This window comes from Ictidomys tridecemlineatus, chromosome 5 (genome assembly GCF_052094955.1).
Source record: "Ictidomys tridecemlineatus isolate mIctTri1 chromosome 5, mIctTri1.hap1, whole genome shotgun sequence".
Lineage (NCBI taxonomy): Eukaryota > Metazoa > Chordata > Mammalia > Rodentia > Sciuridae > Ictidomys > Ictidomys tridecemlineatus.
In genome coordinates, this window is record NC_135481.1 from 200,388,540 (window position 1) to 200,414,278 (window position 25,739).

General features: G+C 53.7%; 1 protein-coding gene across 11 annotated transcripts in view; it reads left to right on the top strand.

The window, feature by feature from the left end:
- Myt1 (myelin transcription factor 1) overlaps positions 1-25,739 on the top strand; it is a 61,758-nt gene that overhangs the window by 18,100 nt on the left and 17,919 nt on the right. For 7 of the 11 annotated variants that reach the window (XM_040275492.2, XM_021726448.3, XM_078052265.1 and 4 more), the window contains exons 2-13: positions 166-266; positions 6,973-7,027; positions 7,930-7,960; positions 11,861-11,923; positions 12,727-12,974; positions 15,240-16,127; positions 17,929-18,063; positions 18,583-18,673; positions 19,867-19,980; positions 22,545-22,759; positions 23,995-24,200; positions 24,441-24,710. In XM_040275492.2, coding sequence (XP_040131426.2) covers positions 6,973-7,027; positions 7,930-7,960; positions 11,861-11,923; positions 12,727-12,974; positions 15,240-16,127; positions 17,929-18,063; positions 18,583-18,673; positions 19,867-19,980; positions 22,545-22,759; positions 23,995-24,200; positions 24,441-24,710 — 2,316 coding nt within the window. In that variant the 5' untranslated portion in view covers positions 166-266. The other 4 variants (XM_021726451.3, XM_021726449.3, XM_040275490.2 and 1 more) reach the window with 3 other exon arrangements.

Consider the following 25,739-nt stretch of genomic DNA (forward strand, 5'->3'; position numbering starts at 1 on the left):
TATGGGGCCATGACATTGTCTGTCTTTCTGGTGGACTCCAGAAATGAGGGATTGTATAAATGCTGTGTGAAAAAGTGTCCAAAGGTTCTCTTTCTCCTCAGAGCCAGCCTGGCCGGCACTCATCAGGTTTTCCTTTTCTGACCCCATATCTTTTTACACCCTCAGAAAATGAGTTCCAGGATGAACTGCTGACGCAGAGGTGGACACACAGGGACAAGGCCCACATCTGCAGGACCTCAAGACATCTCCTGGGCAGACACAGCAAGGTGAGGGCTTGGCCTCACGGGCTGCCCATGACAACCTCCTCTCAGCTCCTAAGCATGATGATTGGAGGGGACGGTCATCAACAGGATCCTGACTAGGCAAAGGGTAAATGTGGACTAGGACCATCTAGTCACTTTAAAATGAAATGAAGAAAAAATACTCAGTAGAGTAACAGACTCCCACCTTCCGGGCAGCTCTCTTGAGGTGTGTTTGCACCTGGGCTTCACGAGATGCCTCAGTAATCTGCTCTCCATTTGTCCTGCTTTGACCTTGTGTTATTTTCATCTTGCTAAGTGTGGCAGATGGTGCCTGCCCCTCCCATGCCTGCTCAGAAGGCTGGATGGTGGTGACCCAGACCCCCACCTCCCAGGGACACTGTGGAGGACAGTGAGGTCATGAGTTCTGTAACCCACTGGCCCCAGCGCCCTCTAGCTCCAGAACTTCCTGCTGTCCTGCTCTGTATAAGACCGGCTCCCCAGGGCCAGGGAACCCCAGAGTTGGGTGCTGAGGTGGACAGCAAGTACACAGGAAGCCCTTCCCAGAGATCAGAGGCTGACCTCTCACCTTGATGTGGTGATGATCTTCCAGCTGCTGAGATGTGGATGGTCTGGGTGTAGATGAGGGAGCTCTGCTGTTTGGAGTGGAAACTTTATCTGAGGACACTTGCATTTTACTGTCAAAGAGCAACATTTTTTCCTTCTTTGTAGTCCTGGGGATTGAGCCCAGAGGTGCTGAGTGAACCACTGAGCTAAATTCCAGCCCTGTTTATTTTTGATTTTGAGACAGGGTTTCACTATGTTGCCCAGGCTGGTCTCAGACCTGCAATCCTCCTGCCTCAAACTCCTGAGTTGCTGGGATGACAGGTGTGGCCACTGTGTCTGGATAACATTTTTCTTTTGAATCTGGGGTTGAGAATGTGCATTTTAAAAGGTCTGTTATGGCTACTTGCCAAGCACCTCCCTCATTTTGGTTCTTTTGGGATGTCAGTATTCTGCAGATCCGTCTGTTTTAGAGCCTCAGGCACAAGGAATACTGATTCCGTTTGGAATTGTGATATTGTGTTTATTATGGATGTTTTGCATTGTTGTTAATGTTTTAAAATATCACATTAAAATATTACTTTGCTGGGCTGGGGTTGTGGCTCAGTGGTTGAGCCCTTGCCGCGCATGTGCGAAGTCCTGGGTTTGATCCTCAGCACCACATAAAAATAAATAAATAAAATAAACGTATTGTGTCCAACTACAACTAAAAAATAAATATTTTAAAAAATAACTTTATCACTGAGGTTTTGGCCTCACTCCCCTTACCTCATCCCACCTCTGAGGGTCCCCAAGCTGCACTGGCACAAGATCATATGACTACAAACGTGGCCTGACTTGTGATCAGGGTGCTAAGTAGTGTTTTCTGCAATTGTCCCACACCCTATTAGTTTTGGGTAGGAGATTTTGATTCCTTCATGGCCTAGGCTCAGAGGGACAATAGGGGACTGTCCAAACTGCAGCCTCCATGAACAGCCTGTGGCCCACACTCAGGTCCTCTGGCAGCAATGGTGGTTTCATGACTGCTCCGAGAGCCATTTCCCTCCATTCAGGTGCAAGGGCCTGACTGTTCTTGGTTGACAATTAAGTTAGACAAGGGCCAGAGGAAGAGGAAGAATGTGCAGGCTGGTTACCAGGACTGAGGGGTGGCACAGGTGGTATCCTAAGACTAAGGAGGCCAAGAAGGGGCAGCACAGAGGACGGTGGCCTGAGGCAGGAGGTGGGTGAGAAGAACTGGTGTGCAAAGTAGTGGGGCAGCCGGGGCCTTCACCTCTGAGTTCAGCACCAGGTGTGTGGACAGCTCAGGGCAGGGAAAGGGCGGTCAGAAGGGGGAGCTGGGGTGGTGGCTCTGTGAAACCCTTCTGGACGTGGAAGAATGTAATACCTGGGCCCTAATCACGTAACAGTGGGTGCCTGGAGTTGTGGAGTTGACTGCACAGCCCCCCGGGACCCCGAGTCCTTGCTTGCAGGTGAGGGAAGTCCACTGTGTGTCCTTTCTGGCTACCTCTCTGGACGCTGCTGTGTGCTGGAATCTCTCTGTGCCGGAGTTTAACAGGTGGGTGCCGACACGGCTGCTTCATCAGGGTGTCTGTCTGTGGCTACAGTTTTTAACTGGGGGGTTGGAGTAAGCCAAGATCCCTTGCTGGAACTTGTAGGAGACGCTCAGACACCTTGGATGATGCAGCAGGGTGTCGTTGCTCTACCTGAGAAGGAGGCTGTCTGTTCAGCTGCAAGCAGTTGCACAATGGGTGGAAAGCCAGGAGGTTTCAGATGCACAGCTGGACGTCTCCCTAAGGGCAGCAGAGTGGCCACTGCAATTGCCAGGGTGGGTGGGTGGCTGCGATGACTCCTGGTGGGGCACAGGGATGTGAGCACCTAATTCTCCACTCTCTACTCTGCACCTGCTTCTCTCCTTCGCAGGGCTCTTCTCAATCTGAAACGAGCTCACTCCTCTCAGACGTGAGTGAGGTCAATCACTCTACGTCCTGCAGAGCTGTCCAGCATAGCTCACCTACAAAGGACAGATGGAGGAGTGGGGGAAAGGGATGGTCAGAACTGTCTCTGAGTCCTGGCACAGGAGGGTGAAGCGGCACCTTCAGAAGGACCTGGGCAGACACAGCTGTGGTGGCCTCAATTGAGGGAGCTGGGCTCTTGAGATAGGAAGTAGGATACCTACGGCAGAGCCTGCACTCCACAGATCCCTGTCACCTGCTGCCAGGGCTTCTTGGTAGTGGCCCCTGCTCAGCATTGGCTCCCCCTGGAGAGGAGGAAGCCATTGTACTTCCTTCTCTCCTTGGACCAGGGGGATTCTGCTGAGGCGAACAGGGTGGGGGTCATCTTTGCCACCTCTTCTGTACATGTCTCCCTCATCCTGCTCCTTCTGGGCAGGAGCTGCCTGCATTCCCTGAGGGTCAGCAGGAACCTGCCCCCAATCTAGGTCTCTGAAGGGCAGTGTTGCCCAAAAGCCTGGCGGCCTCCTGCTGGTCACTGTGTCTACTCATCTATGGACTTAAAAAGTCCCCTAGACCCACCCTAATTCTCCAGCTTTGCTGGCCTTGACAGCGTGTTTAAAATAACACCAGTGTGCCTTCCTTCCCCCCAGGGTGGTCAGTGGCCGGCCCCCTGGTGTCAAGAGCCCAGCTCCCTCAGTTGAGGCCGCCACAGCTGTGTCTGCCCAGGTCCTTCTGAAGGTGCCGCTTCACCCTCCTGTGCCAGGACTCAGAGACAGTTCCGACCTCCCCACCCTTTCCCCCACTCCTCCATCTGTCCTTTGTAGGTGAGCTATGCTGGACAGCTCTGCAGGACGTAGAGTGATTGACCTCACTCACGTCTGAGAGGAGTGAGCTCGTTTCAGATTGAGAAGAGCCCTGCAAAGGAGAGAAGCAGGTGCAGATTAGAGTGGAGAAGTGGGTGGGAGGGCCAAGGCCTGGCCTTGAGACCCAAGGCAGCCGAGCCCCTGGGGTGGAGTACACCCCACCAGAGGTACTGCCCCTGGGGTCCTCAGGCCTCCCTGCTCAGCTCACCCTCTCACCCCTGCCAGTCTCTCAAGCCTTGTTAGCCCCTCATCTTGGTGCTTGCTCATGAGACCTGCTCCCACCTCCCTAGGGTGAAGCATGGACCAAGGGAAGACCTAGGCTTGTGCCATCTGGGGCCAGGACACCTCCTGCTGGGGCCAAGTGAGGGATTCTTCAGAGAAAGGAAGGAGGGATGGAGAGGAGAGGCAGGGCGGTAGGGCAGTGGAGCTTGGGCTAGAAGGGGCAGGTAAAGGTGAAGGTCAGTGCCAGTATGCCAGGTGCAGGGAAGCGTGAGTCCCTCACAATCTTGGCATGGATCACGTATGTCGGCTGTGTCCTTGTGGCCACACCTGCAGGCTTCAGGTGCTGGTGCATTTGCTTTTTGGTACCTGAGTTGGTAAACATTCAGCTCAGGGGACTTGTTTTTGGCAAGGATACTGTGCAGAGTCTGAAAAGAGCTGGTCATTGTGAGAGCTGTGCCTGTCTGGAAAGAAGTTACACAATCGGTCTTGACTTTACTAAAAAGAAATATAAACCAGAACAAAGCAAAAACACTCTCTTAGGGAGACTGGTCTTGTGCAGAACCAAGAAATCAGACTGAGTAGATGAACAAAGAGACATCTCTCTCTGGTTAAAGTGGCAGAATAAAACATGTTTGCATTTGTGGAGTGTTCTCTTCCCACAGTTTTCCACAGAAGGCGGGAGTGTTGAAATATCGGTTACAATTGCAAGGCCTGCTGAGTGGGGGCATAATGAAGTTGGTGTTAGAGAAGCAGAGTGGACGTTACCCTTGAGCAAGGTCACTGGCCCTGCAGTGGGAGTGAGGAGCTGGCCCTTTCCTTTCACCCTCCAGTAGAAAGGGTTGTGCAAAAATAGATCCTGTTGATTTATGCTTGAAACAAGTTTTTTAAATGAATATTTATTTTTTAATTTTCGGTGGACACAACATCTTTATTTTATTTTTATGTGGTGTTGAGGATTGAACCCAGCACCTCGTGCGTGCCAGGCGAGCGCGCTACTGCTTGAGCCACATCCCCAGCCCTGAAACAAGTTTTTAAAAACCAAATCTGTGAGAAATTAAGCACCTGTATCTTTGGCATCAGTGAACTGCCCTTGAGGGCAGGGTTTGTCCTTGTGTGGAAGTGGGGGAATGTGGTCAGGGGGTTGCCACCAAATCCAGAAATGGTGAGCTGGGGTGGTGCTGGGCACAGGGGTGCCCTGGGCATGGCCACCTTGTGGGGCAGGACCTCAAGGCAGGAGGACAGCAGACCCACGTCATAGCACTTTGAGTTCTGACAAGGAAGGCCACGTGGACCCAGTGGCTGGTTTCACCAGAGCTTTGCCAGTAGCCTCCAACCTGTCCACCATGGGTTCCCATTAGAAAGCAGGTCCTCGTTCCTGCTTGTGTCAAGGTCACAAATCACCCAGCTCCTACAAATTAATTCTCATATTAGAGAGCATGGCTTTTCCTCCTGTAGTCCAGGTTTCCCCCTTAGAATCAAAGCTTCACGCGTTGAAGAGAACTTCTCACTTTTTGACCATTTGATGCAGATAAATTGCAAATGGAAAGGTGCTCAGCAGAATGAATGCCACAGCTGTTAGCTTCATCAATGGCGCTCACAGTGTGCTAGTAGCGCCCATTACACATCCCTGCAGCCCTCTCTATTCTCTGCTCTTTGAATAATTTATCTGCAGGAAATCCAAATTGCCAAGGCACGCTTTAACCTAGCAGAATGCTTGCCAATTTCCTTGGGAAAACGAACGGGGGAAAAAAAAGCTATAGATTGCATTTCAGCTGAATGCAGGCGCCTGGCCATCAGATGCACAGCTCCATTGTGAGGCCTGTGTTGGGAGGCTGTGGGCCTGGGCTCTGAGCGGTCCACCTTTGAAGGCTCATAAATGTCATGAAGTCTCTTTGACACCTGCTCCTCTCCTCACTTTAAATGTGAGCCACTGGTCCATGGGGAGCCTTGGCTTTAAAAGTAGAAATCACAGTAATTGTCCTCTGTTTTATGGAGGGCTGTAATGAACGTGTGCCTTATACTCTGTGCTCCTCAGCCCGGAGCTGACAGGTTTTATAAATTACCCAGGTTTGATTTTTCTTCCTTAACAAATCACATAAATCATTGTATGTTATGCTGCTGTGTGGGGAGATTCACTTTGCAAATTCCGTTTGACTAATTGGGAAATTTCCTTTTTTTTTCTTCCCAGGTGATACTGTAGACATTTCTCTCTTGTTGGCTTTTAGGACTTAAAGCCCCACCTAAGACAGGGGCTCCTGCTTCTCCCCAATCCTTTCTTCTATAACTTCTTCCCCACTCTCCTGCTTCCCCCCGGACAGCCTCATGCCTGTAGCCCTGGCCATCCTGGAGTGCCTGGTCTGGGATAGGTGTAGGTTTACTCCCTCTCTGACCAAGGGGACCGGTGGTGAAGGCCAAGCCTACCCTTTCCTTCTGGGGTGGGTACGTGCCCCACCAGCCTGGCTCACCACAGAGTGTGCCAGGGTTTTATTTTCAGATTCATCATGGTGATGCAGGACAGCCTGTAGACCCAGGGACCTCATCCCCAAGCATGTCCTATCTGTGACTGTCCTGGGGCTCTTCTCTGATTTCCTAGCAAGACCCTGTTGCAGGCAATATCCCCACAGGGGCTGGTCACAGGTAGGGAGTATAGATAGGTATTTGGGTCACTGATGGGTTCAGGCAGGGCAGCCAGACCCTGAAGCTATAGCATGTGTGGGCAGGGGCTGCCTTAGGCTGCTGGGATCCAACAGCATGAAGCCAGTGTGTTAGAGGCATTGATGCCTCTGCTGGGTGGAAGGAAGCATCTCTGTCTTGGGGAAGCCAAGCCTTGGGGCATTTGGGCTGCCCCACTTCATGGATGGTGGGCAGCTTGCCCTGGTGCCTCAGCACCTGCCTGGCCAGGTGAGCAGTGCTGCTTCTTGCCATGCCAGGATCCCCTTGTGTTAGGAAACACTGTGCTCATGAGGATTAAGGAGGGCAGGGCCCACATTGGGTTTTTGTGGGCAGGTACAGGGCCAGGGCAGCAGGGGCCAGGCTTGATCCAGGAAATGAACTGATGGCCCCACGATGATGATCCTGGAATGGGAGGAGCTGGCTGGCGCTTCTTAACGTGGCAGCTGTCTTTCCTTACAGATGAGCTTAGAGAATGAAGACAAGCGGGCCAGGACGCGATCCAAGGCCCTCCGAGGTGAGTGCCATCTGGTCAGCTGGAGCCCCGGTCACGGCCGGCTCTCTCTGCCACCTCCCAGTGTGTCCCTAGGAGAAGAAGCCCATAACACGGGCTCTCGTGAATGGTATGCCCCCTGCCTACACCAGGCCCTGGGGCTCAGGGACCCTTCTGGAGGCTATTGAGGCCCTTGGCCCAGGGTGGAGAGGTGGAGATGTATGTGGCTCCACTGAGAGGGGTGGCCAAGTTCAGTGGACACCTTTCTGCTGGAAATGAGAGGTCACTGGCTTTCCATTGCCAGCCCTCTTCCTCCCCCAGAGGCTAGTTCTCGTACTGTGGAGAGCGGGAGGTCATTGGGTACAAGTGTGGGTGGGAGGAGGGGCTGAGGCTCTGCTCATCTGGCTGGGACTGAGCCCCAAGCCCTTGGCCAGTCTCCTCTCCTGGGTCTTTGAAGTTTCCTGTCAGGCCCCACAGAGGATCTCAGAACTCTGAGCTTTTAGGAGTGCTTGCCCTGTGGGACCTCTGTATCTCTCTGTAGCCAGTGCACATCACTGGAGGGATTAGCCACTTGTCCATCTGTCTTCTTCTCTGTCCAGCTTGATCTGATGGCTTATGCCTCCTGCTGAAAGCCAACATTTTTCTGCAATTAGAGAGAAATATCATCCTGGGCCCTAAAGGCCCAGAGAGGATCAGATCCACTGTGTGAAACCTCCCGGGGAGGGTCTGAAGGCTGAGGCCTCACTGGCCTTGGAGCGTGTTCTTAGAGGTCAGGAAAGGTGGGTGCCAGAAAAGCAGCTCAGTGCTGCCCTGGCTGGCCTTTCTGTAGACCCTTGGCTGCTTTACTCACAGTGTGCTCTCAGGACAAAGTGCCTTCCAAATTCTAAGTCTCACATGTGTTTCCCTATTTTTCCTTCTCTTACCAGGACCCCCAGAGACTGCAGGCCCTGACCTCAGGTGAGGAAGTTTAACTGTTGGCCCCACACTTCCTGTGTGCCCCTGACCTGGAGATGTCCTGGGTGTTCCCCGAGAGACCTGCTTTCCTTGTGTCCTGTCTGTTCTGTAGAGCCCTACTTGGGAGGAGCTGGCTGGAACTTCCTTCCTCAGCTCTGACCTGGCCCACCACGTGGGGCTCAGCTTCATGGCAGGGACCCAGTGCTGGTCACCCCCAAACTAGTAATAAGGGGTTTCCTGGAGAATCTCACAAATGCTTCAGTTTGGCCATAAATGAGAAAGGGTCTTCCACATTCTGAGTCTCTGTGGACCTGAGATATACATGGGCGTCTAGTGCACTGAGATCTAGCAGTGGCTGGGTACAGCTGGCAGTTCTGGGATGCCTTCTTCAACAGCTTAAGGTAAAGATCCTTACTAAACTGTGAAAAATTGGGGCAGGTAGTGTCTTATTCTTCCACACACAATGCTTGAGTGAACGGCTTCTGCCAATTAGGAGGATGCAAGGCCCCAAAGGTCACTCTGGAAGCTTTGGGCAGAGGTGAGCAGGGTGCCAGTGTCCCTCCAGTGTTTGGGACTGTAAGCTGGTGATGGAGGAGAAGGGGTAGGGGGGCCGCTCTGGGTCCCAGGCTCTGGGATGCTGTGGTTGCAGCATCAGGCTCAGGGCTTCACCTGGAAGTGCTGCCTGGTGGTATATTTGTCCTGTTTGTGAGGCATGTGAGCTCAGCCTCCTCAGGATCAAACTGCATCCAACTAGAACTAGACCAGCGTTCTTCTGCTGGAGATCAGCCCTGGGTCCAGGACCCGAGGTGTGAGGGAGTTGCAGCCACACCAGGCGCCGCTGATCTTCTGGCACCCCAGGGCCCAGGGGTGCCCAGAACCGGCATTCCCTGGAGCACTTGGCCAGCTCCTAGGAGGGGAGCCACCTCTAAGGGGCCAAGTCCAGGAGGAGGTGGTGTTCACCTGGGGACCCCTTCTGGACACAGGTGGGAGGGGAGGCCCAGGCAAGGAGGCTGAGGGAGGACACTCAGGCTTTGGTTGAACTTCCAAAGAACAGAAGGAAAAGTGGCTTGAAGTGGCTGTGCTTGTTGCTAGCCTTCCTGAATGGTCTGGCAGTGCACATGAGGCTGGTGAGCATCTGGACTTTGTCACTGCATCTGTCCTGTGCTCTCCACCTGGTTACGTGCTACTAATGATGCCCTTAAATTTTTCTGGGGAGAAACCAGGGGTAAGTGCCTGGCATCTAGAGTTCTAGCAAAAATTTCTTCTGCAATTCTTCATTTTTGAGAGGTGATGCTTACAGTAAAATGAAACTGAGTCTGTGCCAAGGAATCAGCGCACTGTGCAGGGGCCTCCCCTTCCTGTGCGTGCATGTGTTCGCTGGTCACCAGTTGCAGGTGGTGACCATCTGCTGTGTGCGTCAGACATGGTGGGAGCATCTGGGAGTTGGCCCATGCTGCTCACCCCAGAACATGTCCACCATGGGTTCCCATCAGAAAGCAGATGAGACTCTGTCCTAGTGGGGCTCATGTTGTTGTGCCAAAACAGAGAACTGAGCTGTGTCTGGGAGGGGAACATTATGGTCTGGGTGCAAATGGTGATGCAGGTGAGCTTATACAGAGTCACCTGGGGGAGCTCTTGTGTGCAGAACTCAGGATCAAAGACTTAAGCCCTGTTACCTCAGGACTCCAGCATGGACTCCCCAGAGCTCTGGCAGAGCTCTCAGGAAGATGCTGGCTCCTAGGTGGCAGCAGGGGCTTGCTATGGGGTGAGCAAGGGGCTTGGCCTCAAGCCAGCAGGACCCTGTAGTGCTCCTCTGGCTTCTGGAACTCCTGAATTTTCCTTGAGCCCTGAAATAAACAGCCTAGTTCTTGGAGAAGAAAGGATGTTGATGGTTTTCTCTACACACTCGAGGGAGACCTGACAGTTTATATTTGGTTGGGCCCGGCAAAGTCACTCGCCACTGGAAAGACTCTCTTGTCATGGAGCATTAGGGTTAGTATCTTCGAGACAGGCTCTTGAGCCGGTCAGGGCTGTCTTCCAGGGCAAAGATCTGGTACTCAGGATCCCCTGCGGTTGACCCTTCCTCTTCTGAGGGACTTCCTCCTTGAACTACCCATGAACCAGCTCCGCCCTGGAGCACAGGTGGTTGGGGTCCTTCTGCTGCCACAGAGTGGGAGGGAAGACAGATCCTTTGAAGGGAAATGGCCAAGCGTGAGCTCCTAGCTGGGATTTGGCCTCTCTCCCAGCTTGGGTTTCTAATGCCTACAGTTCATTTTTGGGCCCTTCAAGGGTGTGGTCTGGGATGCCTGCTGAGAGGTGGCCACCAGCCAGGCTCTCTGCCACCACGCCAGAGTTACTTGCTTGACTCTGATGACTCATGCCAGCATCATTGCAAGGGTGCTGTGCGGGGCCTTCAGGAGGCCTGTTGTTGGGTGCTGTGAGCATACCTGGGCACCTCAAGTGGCTGGGGAGGGCCTAACGTGGCCTATCTCTTCCCACAATGGGCGGAGAAGGCTCTGGGGGCCTTTGTAGCTGCTCACTGGCCCTGGCCCTGAGGCTGAGCACATGGAGGCACCATGTAGCCCCTGCTGGTGCTCACCCATGTGCTCTCAGGGGTGAACCTGTGCGAACTGTGAGGCCCAGGGCTGATGTCTGCTGCCGCTTCAGCCTCTGGAGGCATTGGCAGGTCCCCAGGGGGCTCTGCCCACTTCTTCCTCTACTTCTGTCCCGAAGTAACTTTGCCAGTTCCATGCACTTGGGCCCACAGCTGGGGCCCTCACCCTTGGTGGCAGGATGGGAAGATGCCAGTCCACCTGGCTGGGGACCAGGACTCTTCTGTACAGGGTGGCAGGGTGGCTTGGAGCAGGTGACGTGTGTGGGGCAGTGCAGTGCCCCCCAGGCCTCCGCAGCAGCTGTCGCCTAATTGCCTGATTAACTCAGTGATTAATCGACTAATTGGGACCTCAGCTTCAAATCCTCGATAACAAGGAGCTTTTTGTGAAAAGTCTCAAAGCTATTTCTTGAGAGAGTGAGAGCAAGTGTGGGCCTCCAGGGGTAGCGGCCTCCCCTCTGTCTGGGAAGGAAACTAGCTGGGGTCCCTCCCCGCCCTCCCTCCCTCCCTTCCGCCAGCCTCTTCCTGGCTTCTCAGCACACTAAGCATCAGCTCTGGGTGTGTGGTGGCCTATGGGGGAGGGGTGTGTTGCAGGCTTGGCTGGGAGACTGTGACTCTTTTGCAGACAGTTGGTGAATGTGGCCTGCAGGGCCATTTGGGCTCCAAGCTGCAGTTAGGCCAGGGTCAGTCACACTCAAACCATTGGGGTATCTGGACATGGGTGGGGTTATGACCCCACTGCCCCCCTTTGCAGGCTTTGGGAAGAAGTGCCGTGTTTTTGGAGAGCTGACCCCAGGCAGGACTCAGACTGCTCAGCCGTCTTGTGAACGGTGGGGCCTGCAGGGTCTCCTGGGGGCTCAGGCTTGCCTCACCCTCCTCAGGGGATCTCTCTTGGTTTCCCTGGCTTGTGGTCTGCAGTGCTTTGGGGTATTGGCAGCTCCTGCAGCCCCCAGGAGTACCAGGTGTGGCAGACCCTGACCTCATGTTCCAAAATGCCCCTCTGTACTGCCCTTCCAGGAGGGCACCTGGAAGAGTCACCTCCCGGCTGCCGGTGCTCAGGGGTTCCCATTGATCTGGTCATGTGACAGACGGTCTGCAATGGGGAAAGATGTCTCTTCAGCTGATGCCTTGCTCTCATTCATACAGAACTTTAATGAACCACACTCCTAACACTATAACGAGCCATTCATTTATTTAAATGGGGCCCATCCCCTCTCCCCAGGGTCAGGATTGGGATACCCCTGAGCCCAGATCTTGTTGCCTGAGGTGACCTCTCCTGCTTGTCTCCTCAGCTGTCCCACCCCAGGATGCACAGGATCTGGACATGTCCGGGGCAAGTACTCCAGGCACCGCAGGTAAATAGTCCTTGTCTCACCAGGGGTGGCCCTTCCCCTGCCCTGGGACCCTCTATGAGCCAGAACCTTTCATTTCTATCCGCAGCCTGCTGAGACCAGGCTGACCCCCACCCTTCTGAGCCATAGAGTCCCCAGTGGACTGTGTTCCTGGGCCTTGAGGAGGCTGACTGGGCAGAGCTGGCCAGAGCAGTAGCTTGATGAACTGTGCTCTGCACCTGGGTTTCCCACTGGGGGCTGCTGCAAGCACTGGATGTGCCTGTGCAGCAGAGTTTGGAACTGGCCTGGTGCACAGTGGGGATGGTGTGGGCTGCTGCTCGATTGACAGTGTGGTTGCCTCATGTGGTCAGCTTGGCCTTGAGTGTCCCCTGCAGTGCAAGTTCGCAGGGTGGGTGTGGGTGCAGCCGTCTCAGGTGAGGGGAAGACTGGGGTAGAGTAAACATCCAGGATCTGCTTGAGAGCATGTGGGATGCGGGTCAGGTCTCATGGGTCCCCAGGAGAGGAGGAGCCTGGGTCAGCAGCCTTGAGGGTCCAGGAGTCCTGCTCTAGGTGTGGATGTGGCTGCCAATTGTCATGCAATTAGGGATTGAACCAAGGCCCAGCTCATGCTGGGCAAGTGCTCTGTGACTGAGATACACCCCCAACCCCTAGGAACTTTTACACATACATAATTAGATCTAAAATTTCAAATACCTCTGAGCTGGGGGGCTTCCAGTTAGAGTGGCTGCAGAGGGGGCTGCTCACCAGGCCTCCGAGGCCTCCCATGGCCCTGACCTGGCTCTACCCTCACCTCCTCTCCCTTCCAGTTTACAGAGTTGCCCACTGGCCAAGAAGAGGAAGCTGGAGGGCACTGAGGCCGAGCACCTGGTGTCTAAGAGGAAGTCTCACCCCCTGAAGCTGGCTCTGGACGAGGGCTACAGTGTGGACAGTGATGGCAGTGAGGAGGCCGAGGTGAAGGAAGCCTCTGTTTCGGATGAATCAGAAGGAACTCTGGAGGAGGCTGAGGCTGAGATGTTGGGACAGGAGGAGATTCATCGTCCCGAGCCAGCTGAAGGTGCTTTGTTGCTCTTTCTCCTACGAATAAAGGGCGCTTAGTGTGGCCTGGAGAATGCAGCCTATGAGCGGGAGGGAGTCTTCCTGAGAACAAGGACTGTCTTGTCCTGACCTGTGCTCATTCCCTGGGCGGGGGACCGGGGGACGGGGGGGGGGGGGGGGGGCGCTGCACAGGGCACGTGGTCTGTGGTGTGTGCGAACACCGTACAGGGAGAGACTGGAGGGCCTGTGTGCACATGGGCTAGTGTGTTTCCACAGTCATGGGAGAAAGACGGCCTTGCAGGCTGAGTCTCTGTGGGTGGCTCCTGGAGTGTGTCCTGCCTGGCCCTCTGGGAAATCTGCCTGGGGTGGGTCTGCTTGTCCTCAAACGCTGAGGGGCAGATGCTGAGGACGTGCCTTAGGCGGTGGGGAATCAAGTGGGGCCTCTGAAGGTGGGTGCCTGGGGAAGCCGAGAGGGGGAGAGCGGAGGCTGAGGGGCCTGCTTCCCTGTGGAGCCCACGGTGGCTGGCCATAATGAGGGCACAGCCCTTGGCAAATGTGGGTCAAGGTGGCCCCTGAGCCACAAGGGCAGGGTCTGTCTCATTCTCAAGAGTCCTGGCAGACCTGTGGAGTCCAGGGTCAGGGTGAGGCTCCAGGCCAACCCCTACTGCCCCCAGTGTCTGGAGTCATCCGACTTTCAGGGCTTGGGATGGAGTCTGTTTTTCTTTAGGAGAAATCCAGGATGGGGCTCTTTCCCTGGGGCTCTGGAGTGAGTAAGGGGCCCATGGAACCAAGCCAGCCTGTGTTCCAGGTGGAGAAATTCTGACTTGCCTGCTCCTGGAAGAAGAGCTCCTGTGTCCAATGCCCTGGGCTGGGCACTGTGGCTAGAGCATCTACCCTGGTGCATGTGGATGGTAGGGTGGCTCCCACTGTTGCCAGGAGTGCTGGCCCGAGTCCCACAGGGTCTGCGTGTAGTGACCACGCCTTAGTTATTGTGGCTGAAGACTTAAATTTTAACCCTTTAAAAATAAAAATGCTTTTCAATCATGAAATAATTTTTAAAAATCTGATTTGTCTAGTACTATACATACAAATTTGGGCATAGAACCCATCAATATATAGGTTATATTTACATTGCAGGAATTCTTGTCAAGCAATAACAGTACCCAGAAAAATTAGTGATTCCATTTACAACTTACACTCAGTGGTATGGAAAAAAAATACATTTTCCTACTTTTTATGCCCTAGAAAAATAGAAGGCTAGAAACTATTCAGAGAACTTTTCTTTTTTCTTTTTTTTTTTTTTCCGTTGGTATTGGGGATTGAACCTAGGACCTCATGCCTTTAGTCAAGCTCTCTACCATTGAGCCACATCCCCTCTTTAAAAATGAGGTAAATGCCATATATAATTAATCACCTTATTTGGCCAAGAAAATATTTCAGATTCTCTAAGAGAAGCCCATGCAGAACAAAGGCCAATAAGATCATTCTTAATAAAAAGTCCTCCTTTTTCTCCTTTCTGTCAAATTCATAATTAGAAGCATACTTATAGTACCATAAATAACAAAGCAGGGTACAGATACAACTACTGCATCTTTTCTATAAAACTGAGATTAAAAAATTCTACCTCTTATATAAGGCTATTACTGTATACTGTACTTAATTTCTTACCTAAACTGAGTTGTTACATCACCTTCTACATAGGTGATTTTGCCACTGATTTTAAACCTATGATTCAGTAACTACTCACAATATAATAGTGGCTTTATTTGGAAAACAAAAAATTTAGGATTATTAAGGACAATTATATTTTTCTAGACACAAAACAAAATGAAGAGTGAAATATTTAACAAGCATGTTACCTGTATTGGTTAAAAAAATTAAAATTTATAAATGAAGAACAAAAATCTTTTAGAAGGCATTTTATCTGTTTCATGTCATTTTCTAATGTCACTTTCTAAATTAAAACTATGCTAACATTAAAAAAAAATCTGATTTGCTTTTTAAGCTCCTTTGTATAAAATGTAAAATGGAGAAGAAACATGAATTCAAAAATACCAAAGTAATCCTTAATTTTAAAAATACAGCAGTGGCTTATGACCTCCTAACAAGTTCTCCATGATCTCCGGATTCAGGCAGAGGGCTGGCAGGAACAACCACACCTGACTTCCCAGTCTCCTGGGCTGTGCTGGGGGGGGGGCAGGGGGGGCTGCTGCTGGGAGCCAGAGACCTGGATGCTCCCCACACACTCTCCTCCAGCCCCCATGGCGTTTCTGATTTTGTGCAGGAAGGAGCCCTGTCAAGTCCCATTTTGGACCTAACCCCGTCGGCAGCCCCACTGGCTCCTCCAAGGGCAGCTATAGCAGCTGCCAGGGAATCATCGCAACTTCTCTCCTCAACCTGGGCCAAATTGCTGGAGAGACCCTGGTGGGGGAGGACTCGGGCCAGGTGGCCAAGACGGGCCCCAGCGTTTTGCACCTGCTTCAGGAGGAGGTTGTGGAGGGGGCCACCAGCGACGAGGGGGAGAAAGATCTCTTTATCCAGCCAGAGGATGCAGAGGAAGTCATTGAAGTCACCAGTGAGCGTTCCCAGGAGCCATGTCCCCAGTCCCTGGAGGATGAGGCCAGCGAGGATTCCAGCAAGCAGAAAGGTGTCCTGGGCCATGAGGAGGAGGAAGAGGAGGATGAAGAGGAAGAGGAGGAAGAAGAAGAGGAAGAGGAGGAGGAGGAGGATGTGGAGGAGGAGGAGGAAGAGGAGGAGGAGGAGGAGGAGGAGGAAGGGGAGGAGGAAGGGGAGGAGGAGGCCACTCCTGATGTGATCTTTGAGGAGGATGCCTCCCATAACTCTGCCCAGAAGTCCCCCGAGCCCCGGCGCCTAGAGCTGCCCAGTCCCAAGCCTGAGTACTCTGTCATTGTGGAGGTCCGCTCTGATGATGACAAGGAGGAGGATGCAGGGTCCCAGAAGTCAGCAGTCACAGATGAGTCGGAGATGTACGATATGATGACCCGAGGGAACCTGGGCCTTCTGGAGCAGGCCATCGCCCTGAAGGCTGAACAGGTGCGCACTGTCTGTGAGCCAGGCTGCCCGCCTGCTGAGCAGGGACAGTTGGGCCCAGGTGAACCCGGGAAGTCGGCCAAGCCCCTGGACACTGTGCGGAAGAGCTGCTACAGTAAAGGTAGGCTAGCAGTGATCTGCCCTGCACTCCCACCTCCCTCCTGGCTTCCAGGTGTGGAGTACAGGCTGAGGGAGAGACACAGCTAGACGCCCTTACTGACAGAGATGGGTGTGGGGAGGACAGAAGAGCAGACGGGGCAAATACTCACAGGACCATGGGCCAAGATGGAGGGAGGAGGGGAGCAGGCTTGTGCCACTTTATGCAGGGAGTCTGGGAAGACATATGAGGCTGAGATGTGTGTGTGGTGGGGGCAGGCGGGGACCAAGGGATGTCTGTCTGACTCTGGCTTTTCTAAGGGAGTGGCCTGTGGTTGGCTCTGTATTTGGGCCTGAATTTGGCCTCTAAGATCAGGGAGCTGCCCTGACCCCTGACTCCTCTTTTTTATCCCAGGCCAGGCTCTCTTCTCTGGATGGATTTGGCAGTAGTACTCCTTGTGCCCTTCCTCTGCCCACCCTAGGGAGGGTTAACTTATACCAGAGATTGGCCAGATAAGGAGGGAGTTGAGGGCTGGGGTTGATTCAGATGCTGGAGTCAGGAACCAAAAAGACAAGAGACATGTGTACGGGGTAACCCTGGAAGACACATCTAGGCCACCCGGAGAGAGCCTGGGGTGACAGGTAGCTCAGAGCACCACAGCCAGGTGGGTGGAGACAGGGAACACAGTTTCTGGAAAGACCCACACATGGGGGACAGATAATGAGGGGCACAGGCAGGGATATGATTTCAGCCTGAGGTGGACCTGGACAGTGATCTTGAGGGGATACCTTTCTGGTGACACAAATTGGGGTTACTGTCTGGGGGCCCAGATGGAAGCCAGGCTCAGAACTTGGGGCCTGGGAACCTGGACACACGGGCTGAGGGTGGGGCAGACTCAGGGACAGGTGCAGGGCCTGGGCTTGTCAGCTGCAGGTCTGCAGGTCAGGGCACACTTTGGTGGGATACCGAGGGCAGCCTGGGTTCAGGTGTAGAGGGACTTTCAGGTGCAGAGTACCTGTTCCTGAAATAAGGACATGGTGGCTGAGCTGAGGGCACCGGGCAGCATTGTCAGCCCGTGTGGACAGAAGTACATCCTCCTGCATTGAAGCAGTGGTGGACCAGGGAGTGGATTCATTGAGAGCTCTGGACCAAGACGGGGGTGGGGCACAGGCACCCTGGTGCTTGATGGGTGAAACTAAATTCCTGCCCTGCCTTATGGGTTGGGACTCTGAGCTTGGGGGCGTCCTTCCTCCTGAAAGGTGGCCCATCCAGAAAGAGCATCTCTTGAGATGTGGCTTTGCTTTGAGGTTCTTCCATGTCCTTCTGATCCCCACATTCAATAGTGACCTACCTGGGCCTGCAGAGGCCAGAGGAAGCCAAGGATTGAGATCTGGTATGGAATTCTGCATAGGCATTTCTTAGTTACGCAGCTGTAGATAATCTCCTTAAACTCTGTCCTCCTCTTGTCAAATCCCAAGGACACCCTGGCAGTGGGAGGCAAACTGACTTCCCCTGCCTTACAGAGGGTTGCCCACGTGCCTCCATACCCAGAAGGAGGGGCAGAGACTCCATCCCACATGGATGGTTCTCTTCATAATGCTTCACAATGCTGTGTGCCCTGTTTTGGGGGTAGATGCCCTTGGGTTTTGGACCAGCTTCTCCAGGGGCACCTGCTGTTCAGTTCCTGTCCCTTTGGGGTCCTGGGTAGTCTTGTCTCCCTTCTCTCTGGACAGCCAGAGTGAGGGGTGTGAGTGGTACCTGCATCTCCCTGCCCATTCCCCTGCCCAGCCTCCTAGCTCTATGTGGCATGTCTTGTGTGTTTCAGATGCTTCAAGAGCTGAGAAGCGTGAGATCAAGTGTCCAACACCAGGTTGTGATGGCACTGGCCATGTTACTGGGTTGTATCCTCACCACCGCAGCCTGTCTGGCTGTCCCCATAAGGACAGGATCCCCCCAGAGAGTGAGTAGCTCCATGCAGGGTATTTGGAGGAGTCCATGGGAGGGGCAGCCTGTCCAGGGCCTTGCTCTTAGGTTTCCCTCAAACTGCCTAAGCCTGAAATTTAGCCCTGTGACATGGCTGGGGACAGCAGCCTGCCCCTTTCTGCCTGGAGATGTCATTCTTGGTCAGAACCCTAGGAAGTTGCATAGACCCTGGCTGTCAGCTGAGAGGGAAGGTAGAGTCTTTACTTTCAAGTTGGAAGCCGAGAACTGCAAAACAGAAAAATAAGAGGTTTCAGAGTAAACTCTAGATTCTGACCCAGGAGGAGTCCCTGGTGAAGGGACATGCCTCACCTGGCTGAGGGTGGGCTTACGTTTACAGACTCTACAGAGGTAGTCACCCTGAGCTGCTGCCTCAAGCTACTATGGCTCTTCTCTGCCTACAAAGCTGCAGGCTTCAGTCAGGGCTCCTGTAGCCTCCGTGGGCGGTTCTCCCCCCATACCAGGTCATCGCTGTCTGCCTTCTCTGGTTTTCTTACAGTCTTGGCCATGCATGAGAATGTGCTGAAGTGTCCCACTCCTGGCTGCACGGGCCAGGGCCATGTGAACAGCAACCGCAACACACATAGAAGGTACCTGGGTTGATCTAGGCTGTGGTGGGGAATCTGGGCTGGGCGTATGTGTCTGTGCTCGCCCTGGCCTCGAGCCCTCACCTGGGATAGGCTCTGGCCTGACATGTGGCCCCTGAGTGATAGCAGCTTCCCTGCAGCTGCTTGATGCAGCAGTTACAAGGTTAGGGCCAGTGAGTATTCGAGGGGCCTTTGTATGGACAGAATGGCACCTGGAGCTCTGATCACCTGCTGGTGTTGCTGCCCACACCCCTTTGACTGGGGGTGAACATGTGCCTGTTCTGAAAGGTCTGACTCTTGTGCAGAGGGCCAGGTGACGACTTTGTGTCTTGACCATTTGGAAAACCTCTGTTCGTGGGTGAGCGACAAACGTAGACATAAGCAGGGAGCTCAGGGGATAGGGAGGGCTGCACTCTGGGCTTTTCTGAGCAAGTGCAGAGCAGGTGGACCTGAAGCTTCTAGGCCATTGACTATATTTAGTTGTTGGTCATCTCCCTCCATGAGAGGGGTCCATGTTTCTAGTTCATCTGAGAGCAATGGTTGGCCATACCTTACAGGATGTGCCTGGGCCCCCGTGGGCACACACTCAGATGGAGAAAGTGCCAGAGCTCTCAGGCTCAGTTCGTTGGACAAGAGACCAATTTCCCAAACAATGTGATTGTGTCACCCTCCATGTCCTAGAGCTGGCTCCTGAGCTCACTGTCAACCCAGTTTTGACAGGTGGAACTGCTCTGCCCTTATCCTGGTCACTTTCCTAGGAAGGTACAGAATCTTCCAGGGATAGTGCCCAAGTTGTGGTCTGAGTGGGGCCCTTGGTTCCCCCAAGTCAACTTACAGACATCATCCAGAGAGGTTCCAGAGCCTGGCCTGGGAGCTGGCGGATGACCAGAAAGTCAGAGGGCAAGCCTGGTGCCAGGCCTAGCAGAAGAAAGTGTTTCTGTCTGGGCTTCACTACCCTTTAGTATGCATTTCATTTTTGTGTGTCACTGGCGTAAATTTTCCAAAACAGAAACTGAGCAACTTGTACTTTGAGGACTCAGTACAGAGCCAGAGAGAAAACTTTGTCCTGTGGGAATGAGTCAGGAATACACCTGGGATTCTCATTGAATGATGCTACTCTCAAACCCACACACCTGGCCACCCAGGAGGCCTGGCCTGGAAGAAGACTCAGGTTTCTCTCCTTTTCTTTCCTCTAGTTTGTCTGGGTGTCCCATTGCTGCTGCTGAAAAATTAGCCAAATCTCATGAGAAGCAGCCACCACAGACAGGAGATCCTTCCAAGAATAGCTCCAATTCAGATCGGATCCTCAGGTGGGTGATGTGAGCTACAGACCACTCATATGCACCACTCCTCCACAGGAGAATCCCCCTGCTGTAGCTCTCACGAGATCCTCATCCAAGGCACAGACCTACATGGCCACCCTGGGCTCAGGCACAGGCTGCTTTGCCGTGCTGTTCCCAAGGCACTTGCTCCATCTGTAGAGAAGACCCTGTTCCTCTCTGGAGACAGCAGACCATACCAGCCAAGGACAGTGGACACCCAGAAAGTACCACGGCACGAATTCCTGTCTGTCCTGTCTGTCTTTCCATCCTAGGATAGACCCTAAGGCAAGGGAGAAGGAAGGGTGTAGGCCTTGCTCCCAGCACTGCCTCCTGTGTGGTCTGTGAGCATCTGAGGCAACAGTGGGCCTGTGAGTGTATTGGCTTGTAGGTTTGCACATCTGTGTGGGTGTGTGCATCCATGATACATTTACATGTGTGTGCAACTGCATGTGTGTATGCATTTGTAGAATACTCTCAGCAATGCAGGGACTTTCTGAAAAACCACCCAGAATGCATCTGCTTAGCTCCCTCCATACAGGTAACCCTGGGATCTGGGTTTCACAGATAAACTCAGAGGTTTGGGCACTTTACCAAGGCTGCACCTCCTGACTGGTCTGTTGTCAGAGCCTTATTCTCAACTGCAGTCTTCCACCTGGTGGGGCCAAGAGGCACCATGACTCATTTCCCCGCTCATCCCCGTTTCTCTAACGAGCTTGCTCATTTCTCTCTTTCCCTGGTTCCCCTATCCTGTTCCATGTTCTGTCTCCCCACACAGGAGCACAGGAGACAGGCCATCATGCCCAGCGGAGGCCAAGCCCTGGCTGACACAGTGCTGCCACCTCTTTGTGGGGCTCCATGGCTACTGCCCTCTGCCTTTCCTGACATGGGCCTGCAGAACCTCAGTCAGAAGATTTTGGCTGCCAACTTTGGCTGTGCCACACTCTGGCCCTTGACTGGCTTTTCTAGAGAGTCCCTCAGAAGGAGTATACCCATTCATTGCATCTCTGGCTGGGACAGGGCTCAACATTCCTGCTCATGGATGGGTGTGCTCATGTTCCATCCATGGGCTCTTGTGGCCCTGCAGGTTCCCGCTGGTATGGTCCTGATGGCTGGTTCTCAGATGGTTTGAAGCAGCTTCTTTCCTCCATACTCTTTGCTTTTCTTTCCAGCTTTCTGTCAGTGGCTAATTTGATCCTTTCCCTGACATGATCTAAGTAACTGATAAAATATTAAAACATCCTGGGTATAATGCCTGCTGAGGTTAGGGAGAGAAACAGGCCCTGGACTTGGAGGGGACTGGGATCTGTTTGTCCACCTCTGGAACTCCAAAGTTTTTATCAGGCTTCATCGACATGCTGCGTTCCCCAGTCCCTCGTGAGCACCTGACCTGCAGCGGTGCCCAGTGCAGGAGCCACCTTCTGGGCTGCTGATTCCATCTGGCCTATATTTCTGGGGTCCTAGCCTGGGGTGTGAGGAAAGGCTTTGCAAAGCTTCTTTGGTATCTGTGACCCCAAGTCTAAAGATCCTGGCAAAACACTGGCCAAGGAAAAAGTGGCACAGATGCTAAGGTCAGAGACAGAGTGTCCCTACTGAAGCCCAGTGGACATGTGCTGCAGCCTCCCCAGGTACTGCTGGCCAGTCTAGCCTGGGCCCCTTCCTTCCTGATGCTAGGTGCATCCCATACTCGGGTGCTGTCTGGTCTTCCCAGGCCCTTCAGAGCTGGCCTGAAGCTGTAGGTTACCTGGTGCTTCTCTTCTGAGGCCACATTCAAGTTCTTAGAGTGCCTCGTGCTTGGAGGCCTCACCCATTCTCATACCTCACACATCACTGAAGTCACGCTTGGTCCAGATAAGGACAAGGACTGCTGGTGCCCACTGGGGCTGTCTCCCCTCTTCTCTGAGCTGACTGGTTCAGAAAGCCCTCTGTGCTTGTTGGTCTGACTCTCCCCGCCCCCACAGCCTCTCCCTTTCTGTTCCCTTGCTGTACAAACCCTTTCCCAAGGACTCTTCAATGGACCTCAGTGGACCAAAAGCTTTCTGTGGCCTTTTCATGCCTGCTGCTGACCCTTTTAGCCAACCCTCTTAACTCAGATTTGAGAAGAGGTCCACTAAGTCCTTGCCTGAGGGAAGAACTGGGTCATGGGGCCAAAGGCCTTGATGCCACTTTCAGACATCCTGATGTCCTCCTTGCTGGAGTGTTAGGCTGTTCTGCTATGTCGTGGTCCACCATGGTGCTGGGCTGTGCTACAGCTGGGCTCCCTGCTGAGGGCTTGCCAACTGTTGTTGAGTGGAGGGCAGTTCAGGCCGTTTCCTCTGGCCACTGCCGTCTGCATGAGGAGGTAGTGCTCCTCCTTGTGTGTTCCTATTGCTGCCTCCTAGCGAGTATACTTCCTTGTACTGGTCACCAGCCTGCCACAGGAGCTGGCATTCGGAGGGTCTTCAGGATATGGGGGTGTCTCCCTGGGTCTCCGTTCTCAATGGGCTGTAGGATAGGACAGGGAGGGTAGCATTGTTCCCCTGCCCTCACAGGCTCTGATCTCTGTCCCATTCCAGGCCCATGTGCTTTGTGAAGCAGCTTGAGGTCCCTCCTTATGGGAGCTACCGGCCCAACGTGGCTCCTGCCACACCGAGGGCCAACTTGGCCAAGGAGCTAGAGAAGTTCTCCAAAGTCACCTTTGATTACGCAAGTTTTGACGCTCAGGTTTTTGGCAAACGTATGCTTGCCCCAAAGATTCAGACCAGCGAAACCTCACCCAAAGCCTTCCAATGTAAGTTGGGGAGAATCATTCTGGTCTTTCTTCCTGCATTGCTTTTGGGAGGGTGGGCCCAGTGTTCTGAGGAGCTAGAAGGGACTAAGATGGAAGTCTGAGGTGTTGGATGCCCTGGGGTAACTGCTATGGCTTCCTTGAGGCCCACGTCTCTCCATGTGCTTCTGGGGACCTTACATGTTTCCTAAGTACCTGTGAAGTGAAACCAGGTCCTTTATGGGCGTATGTCCAGAGACTTAAGAATAACTTCACTGACATGGCTCACCCTGAGAGGGCCCCCTTTCCAAATGCAGTGGGGAGTTTACTCCTAGCAATGCCACTGGGGAGGGTCAGACTGTGGAAGGGACAGGATTTTTACCCTGGCAGGAAGCCACTTGCTTTCTTGCACAAGGACCATCTCATTGGAAACGCTGTTTATGGCATCAGCAACATTTGTGTGGATAAAAATTGTCCTGCATAACTCCCATCTTTTCTTTTCTTCATTGCACTGATTTGCCAGTGTTGGAAATGATGCAAGGTGGAAAAGCACACAGTACACCTGTGACTAGGGTTAGTGCCTCGTGGTGGGTGTGGGGCAGCCCAAGAGGAGTTCCCTGCTGCTCCTGAGTTGCCCCTGGAAGAACCTCCTGGTTGGGAGGTTCTCCCTCCCCGTAGCAGAGAGATCCTGTGCCCCAGGACTGGGGCTGTGTGCCTGCAGGCTATTCAGGGCCCTCCAGGAGCATTTCACTAGCCAGAGCTGGAAACACTGGCGTTTTTGGTGGCTCGGTGTCACGTAGAAGAGCATTTCTGGAAGAAGACATTTCATTCCCTCATTTGTGTTGTCTGGTCCCTACTGCTGCTTTGTTAAGGCAGGAGCTACTAACTAGGCATGCAGAGTCAGCTGAGATATGGAATACCTTCTGATACCATGTGACAAAACGTTCCCCAGGAGTGACATTCCAAACACCCTTTCCACAGACTCTCCAGTCTCTCACCAGGCATTTGCTAATGGACACATGATTTTTGCTTGGGACATCAGGGCTGCTGGGAGGTCTTTGGACAGTTTTGTTCCTTCTGCTTAGATCTTGGTCAGGCCAGAAATGAGAGGTCTCTTCAGGGCTGAGGGGGGTGCATTGGAGGGGTGAATAGCTATGCCCAAGCCCACACTGCAGTGGCTGTGCTTTGACCCCAGCACGCCCCATGCGCTTGCCATCTCTGTCCCTGTCTAAGTCAGCGGTGTTGTTCCCTTTTTGCAGCCAAACCTTCCCCAAAGGCCTCCTCCCCTGAGGCACAGCCCCCCAGTAGTTATGTGAGGAGCACCCCACCCTCTTCTGCAGGCTTCGACTACTCACACGACGCTGAGGCTGCGCACATGGCTGCCACTGCCATCCTGAACCTCTCCACCCGCTGCTGGGAGATGCCAGAGAACCTCAGCACCAAGCCACAGGACCTACCCAGCAAGGTGGGCATGCCCTCTGCAGTGTCCCAGGAGGGGTGAGTGGGTGGGACTGCAGCCAGGCCCACCCACTCCCTGTGGGAGACACTTCCAGGAATAGCTAGGGTCTAGTTGGCAATTCTCGTACTTAACTTTACTCCTGGCCTTGGAGGGGCCTACTCTTGCAGGACCTCTCTTGTAGTGAGGCTGCAGCAGCCGGTGTGAGGAGGGTTGACTCTCACATGTGTTTTTCACCTTCCAACCTAGTCTGTGGACATTGAGGTGGATGAAAATGGAACACTGGACTTGAGCATGCACAAGCGCCGCCAGCGGGAGGGAGCTTTCCCTAGCAGCAGCAGCTGCAGCAGCAGCCCTGGTGTCAAGTCTCCTGACACCTCCCAGCGCCAGAGCAGCACCAGTGCTCCCAGCAGCTCCATGACCTCGCCCCAGTCCAGCCAGGCCTCCCGTCAGGATGAGTGGGACCGGCCCCTAGACTACACTAAGCCCAGCCGCCTACGAGAAGAGGAGCCTGATGAGGTAGGTGTGGGGCAGGCCGGCACGAGAGGGTGATCAGGTGGAGCAGCTGCTGTCTTCCTAGTGGCTGCACCTCCTGGCTCTGGAAGGACTTTGGGCAGCTGGGCCCCAGGGATTGCCCTCCAGGAAGGGTTTCTCCTGCTGAGCCATTTCAGCATTGTCCATCGACAGAAGTGGTCTTCTCACCTTGCAGAATGCATGGTCAGCACCAATGGGAATGGCCCTGGAGTGTGGGGAGAAGAGGGCATTATTTCAGATTCTAGGGGGCTGATTTGGAGAAAGCTCAGGTTTCTTTAGTTTTGTGAGCCTCCCACCCACCTGAAAAACACATCTGCTATCCAGACAGGGTCTCAGCTACTGGGTTTCTTGGGCTCAGATAGTGAGTAACTTCTGCCTCAGATCCCCCTTGTATGTGAGGCCTCCATGGTGGGCAGTGGCCTGAGTCCCCAAGACCAGTACTAACCTGGTAAAGAGGAGGTAGCTCAAGCGTTGGTGTTGGAGCTGTGGGGACTCCCCTTTCCAGTCGTCCTATCTATCTGACATGGAAGATGAAGAGCCCTGGACATGGGCTCCTTGGGGCTTTTCCCCTAGGAGAGGGCCTCCCAAGGAGCTGGACAGCTCCAAGGACACATAGGGTCCAGGCAGCATGAGGCCTGTAGGCTCCCCATACTTCTCCCTTTTCCAGACTCCTCTGGAGGGGATCCCAGGGGGATCTGCAGGGGATGGAGCCAAGTGCCCAAGGAGGCATGGGGAGGTGTGGTAAGGCCCCCTCCTGGCCCAACCCAATGTGAGCCAGGCTCCTCATTTGACCCGTGGGTGGGACTCAGGATCACCCTATTTTATAGAGGGATAGACTGGGCTCCCTGATTAGGTCACATTGCCCCCATCAGATGTCAGGTCCTGGGGGAGGTGGCACAGGCTGAGTCCCCATTGGAGGGGACTGCACCTGCGACTGCCTCTGCCTGATCAGTCACCTAAAGCCGATTTCCTCCCCAGGGTGGGCAGGAGCCCTGCCTGGTGGCGTGTAGTGTT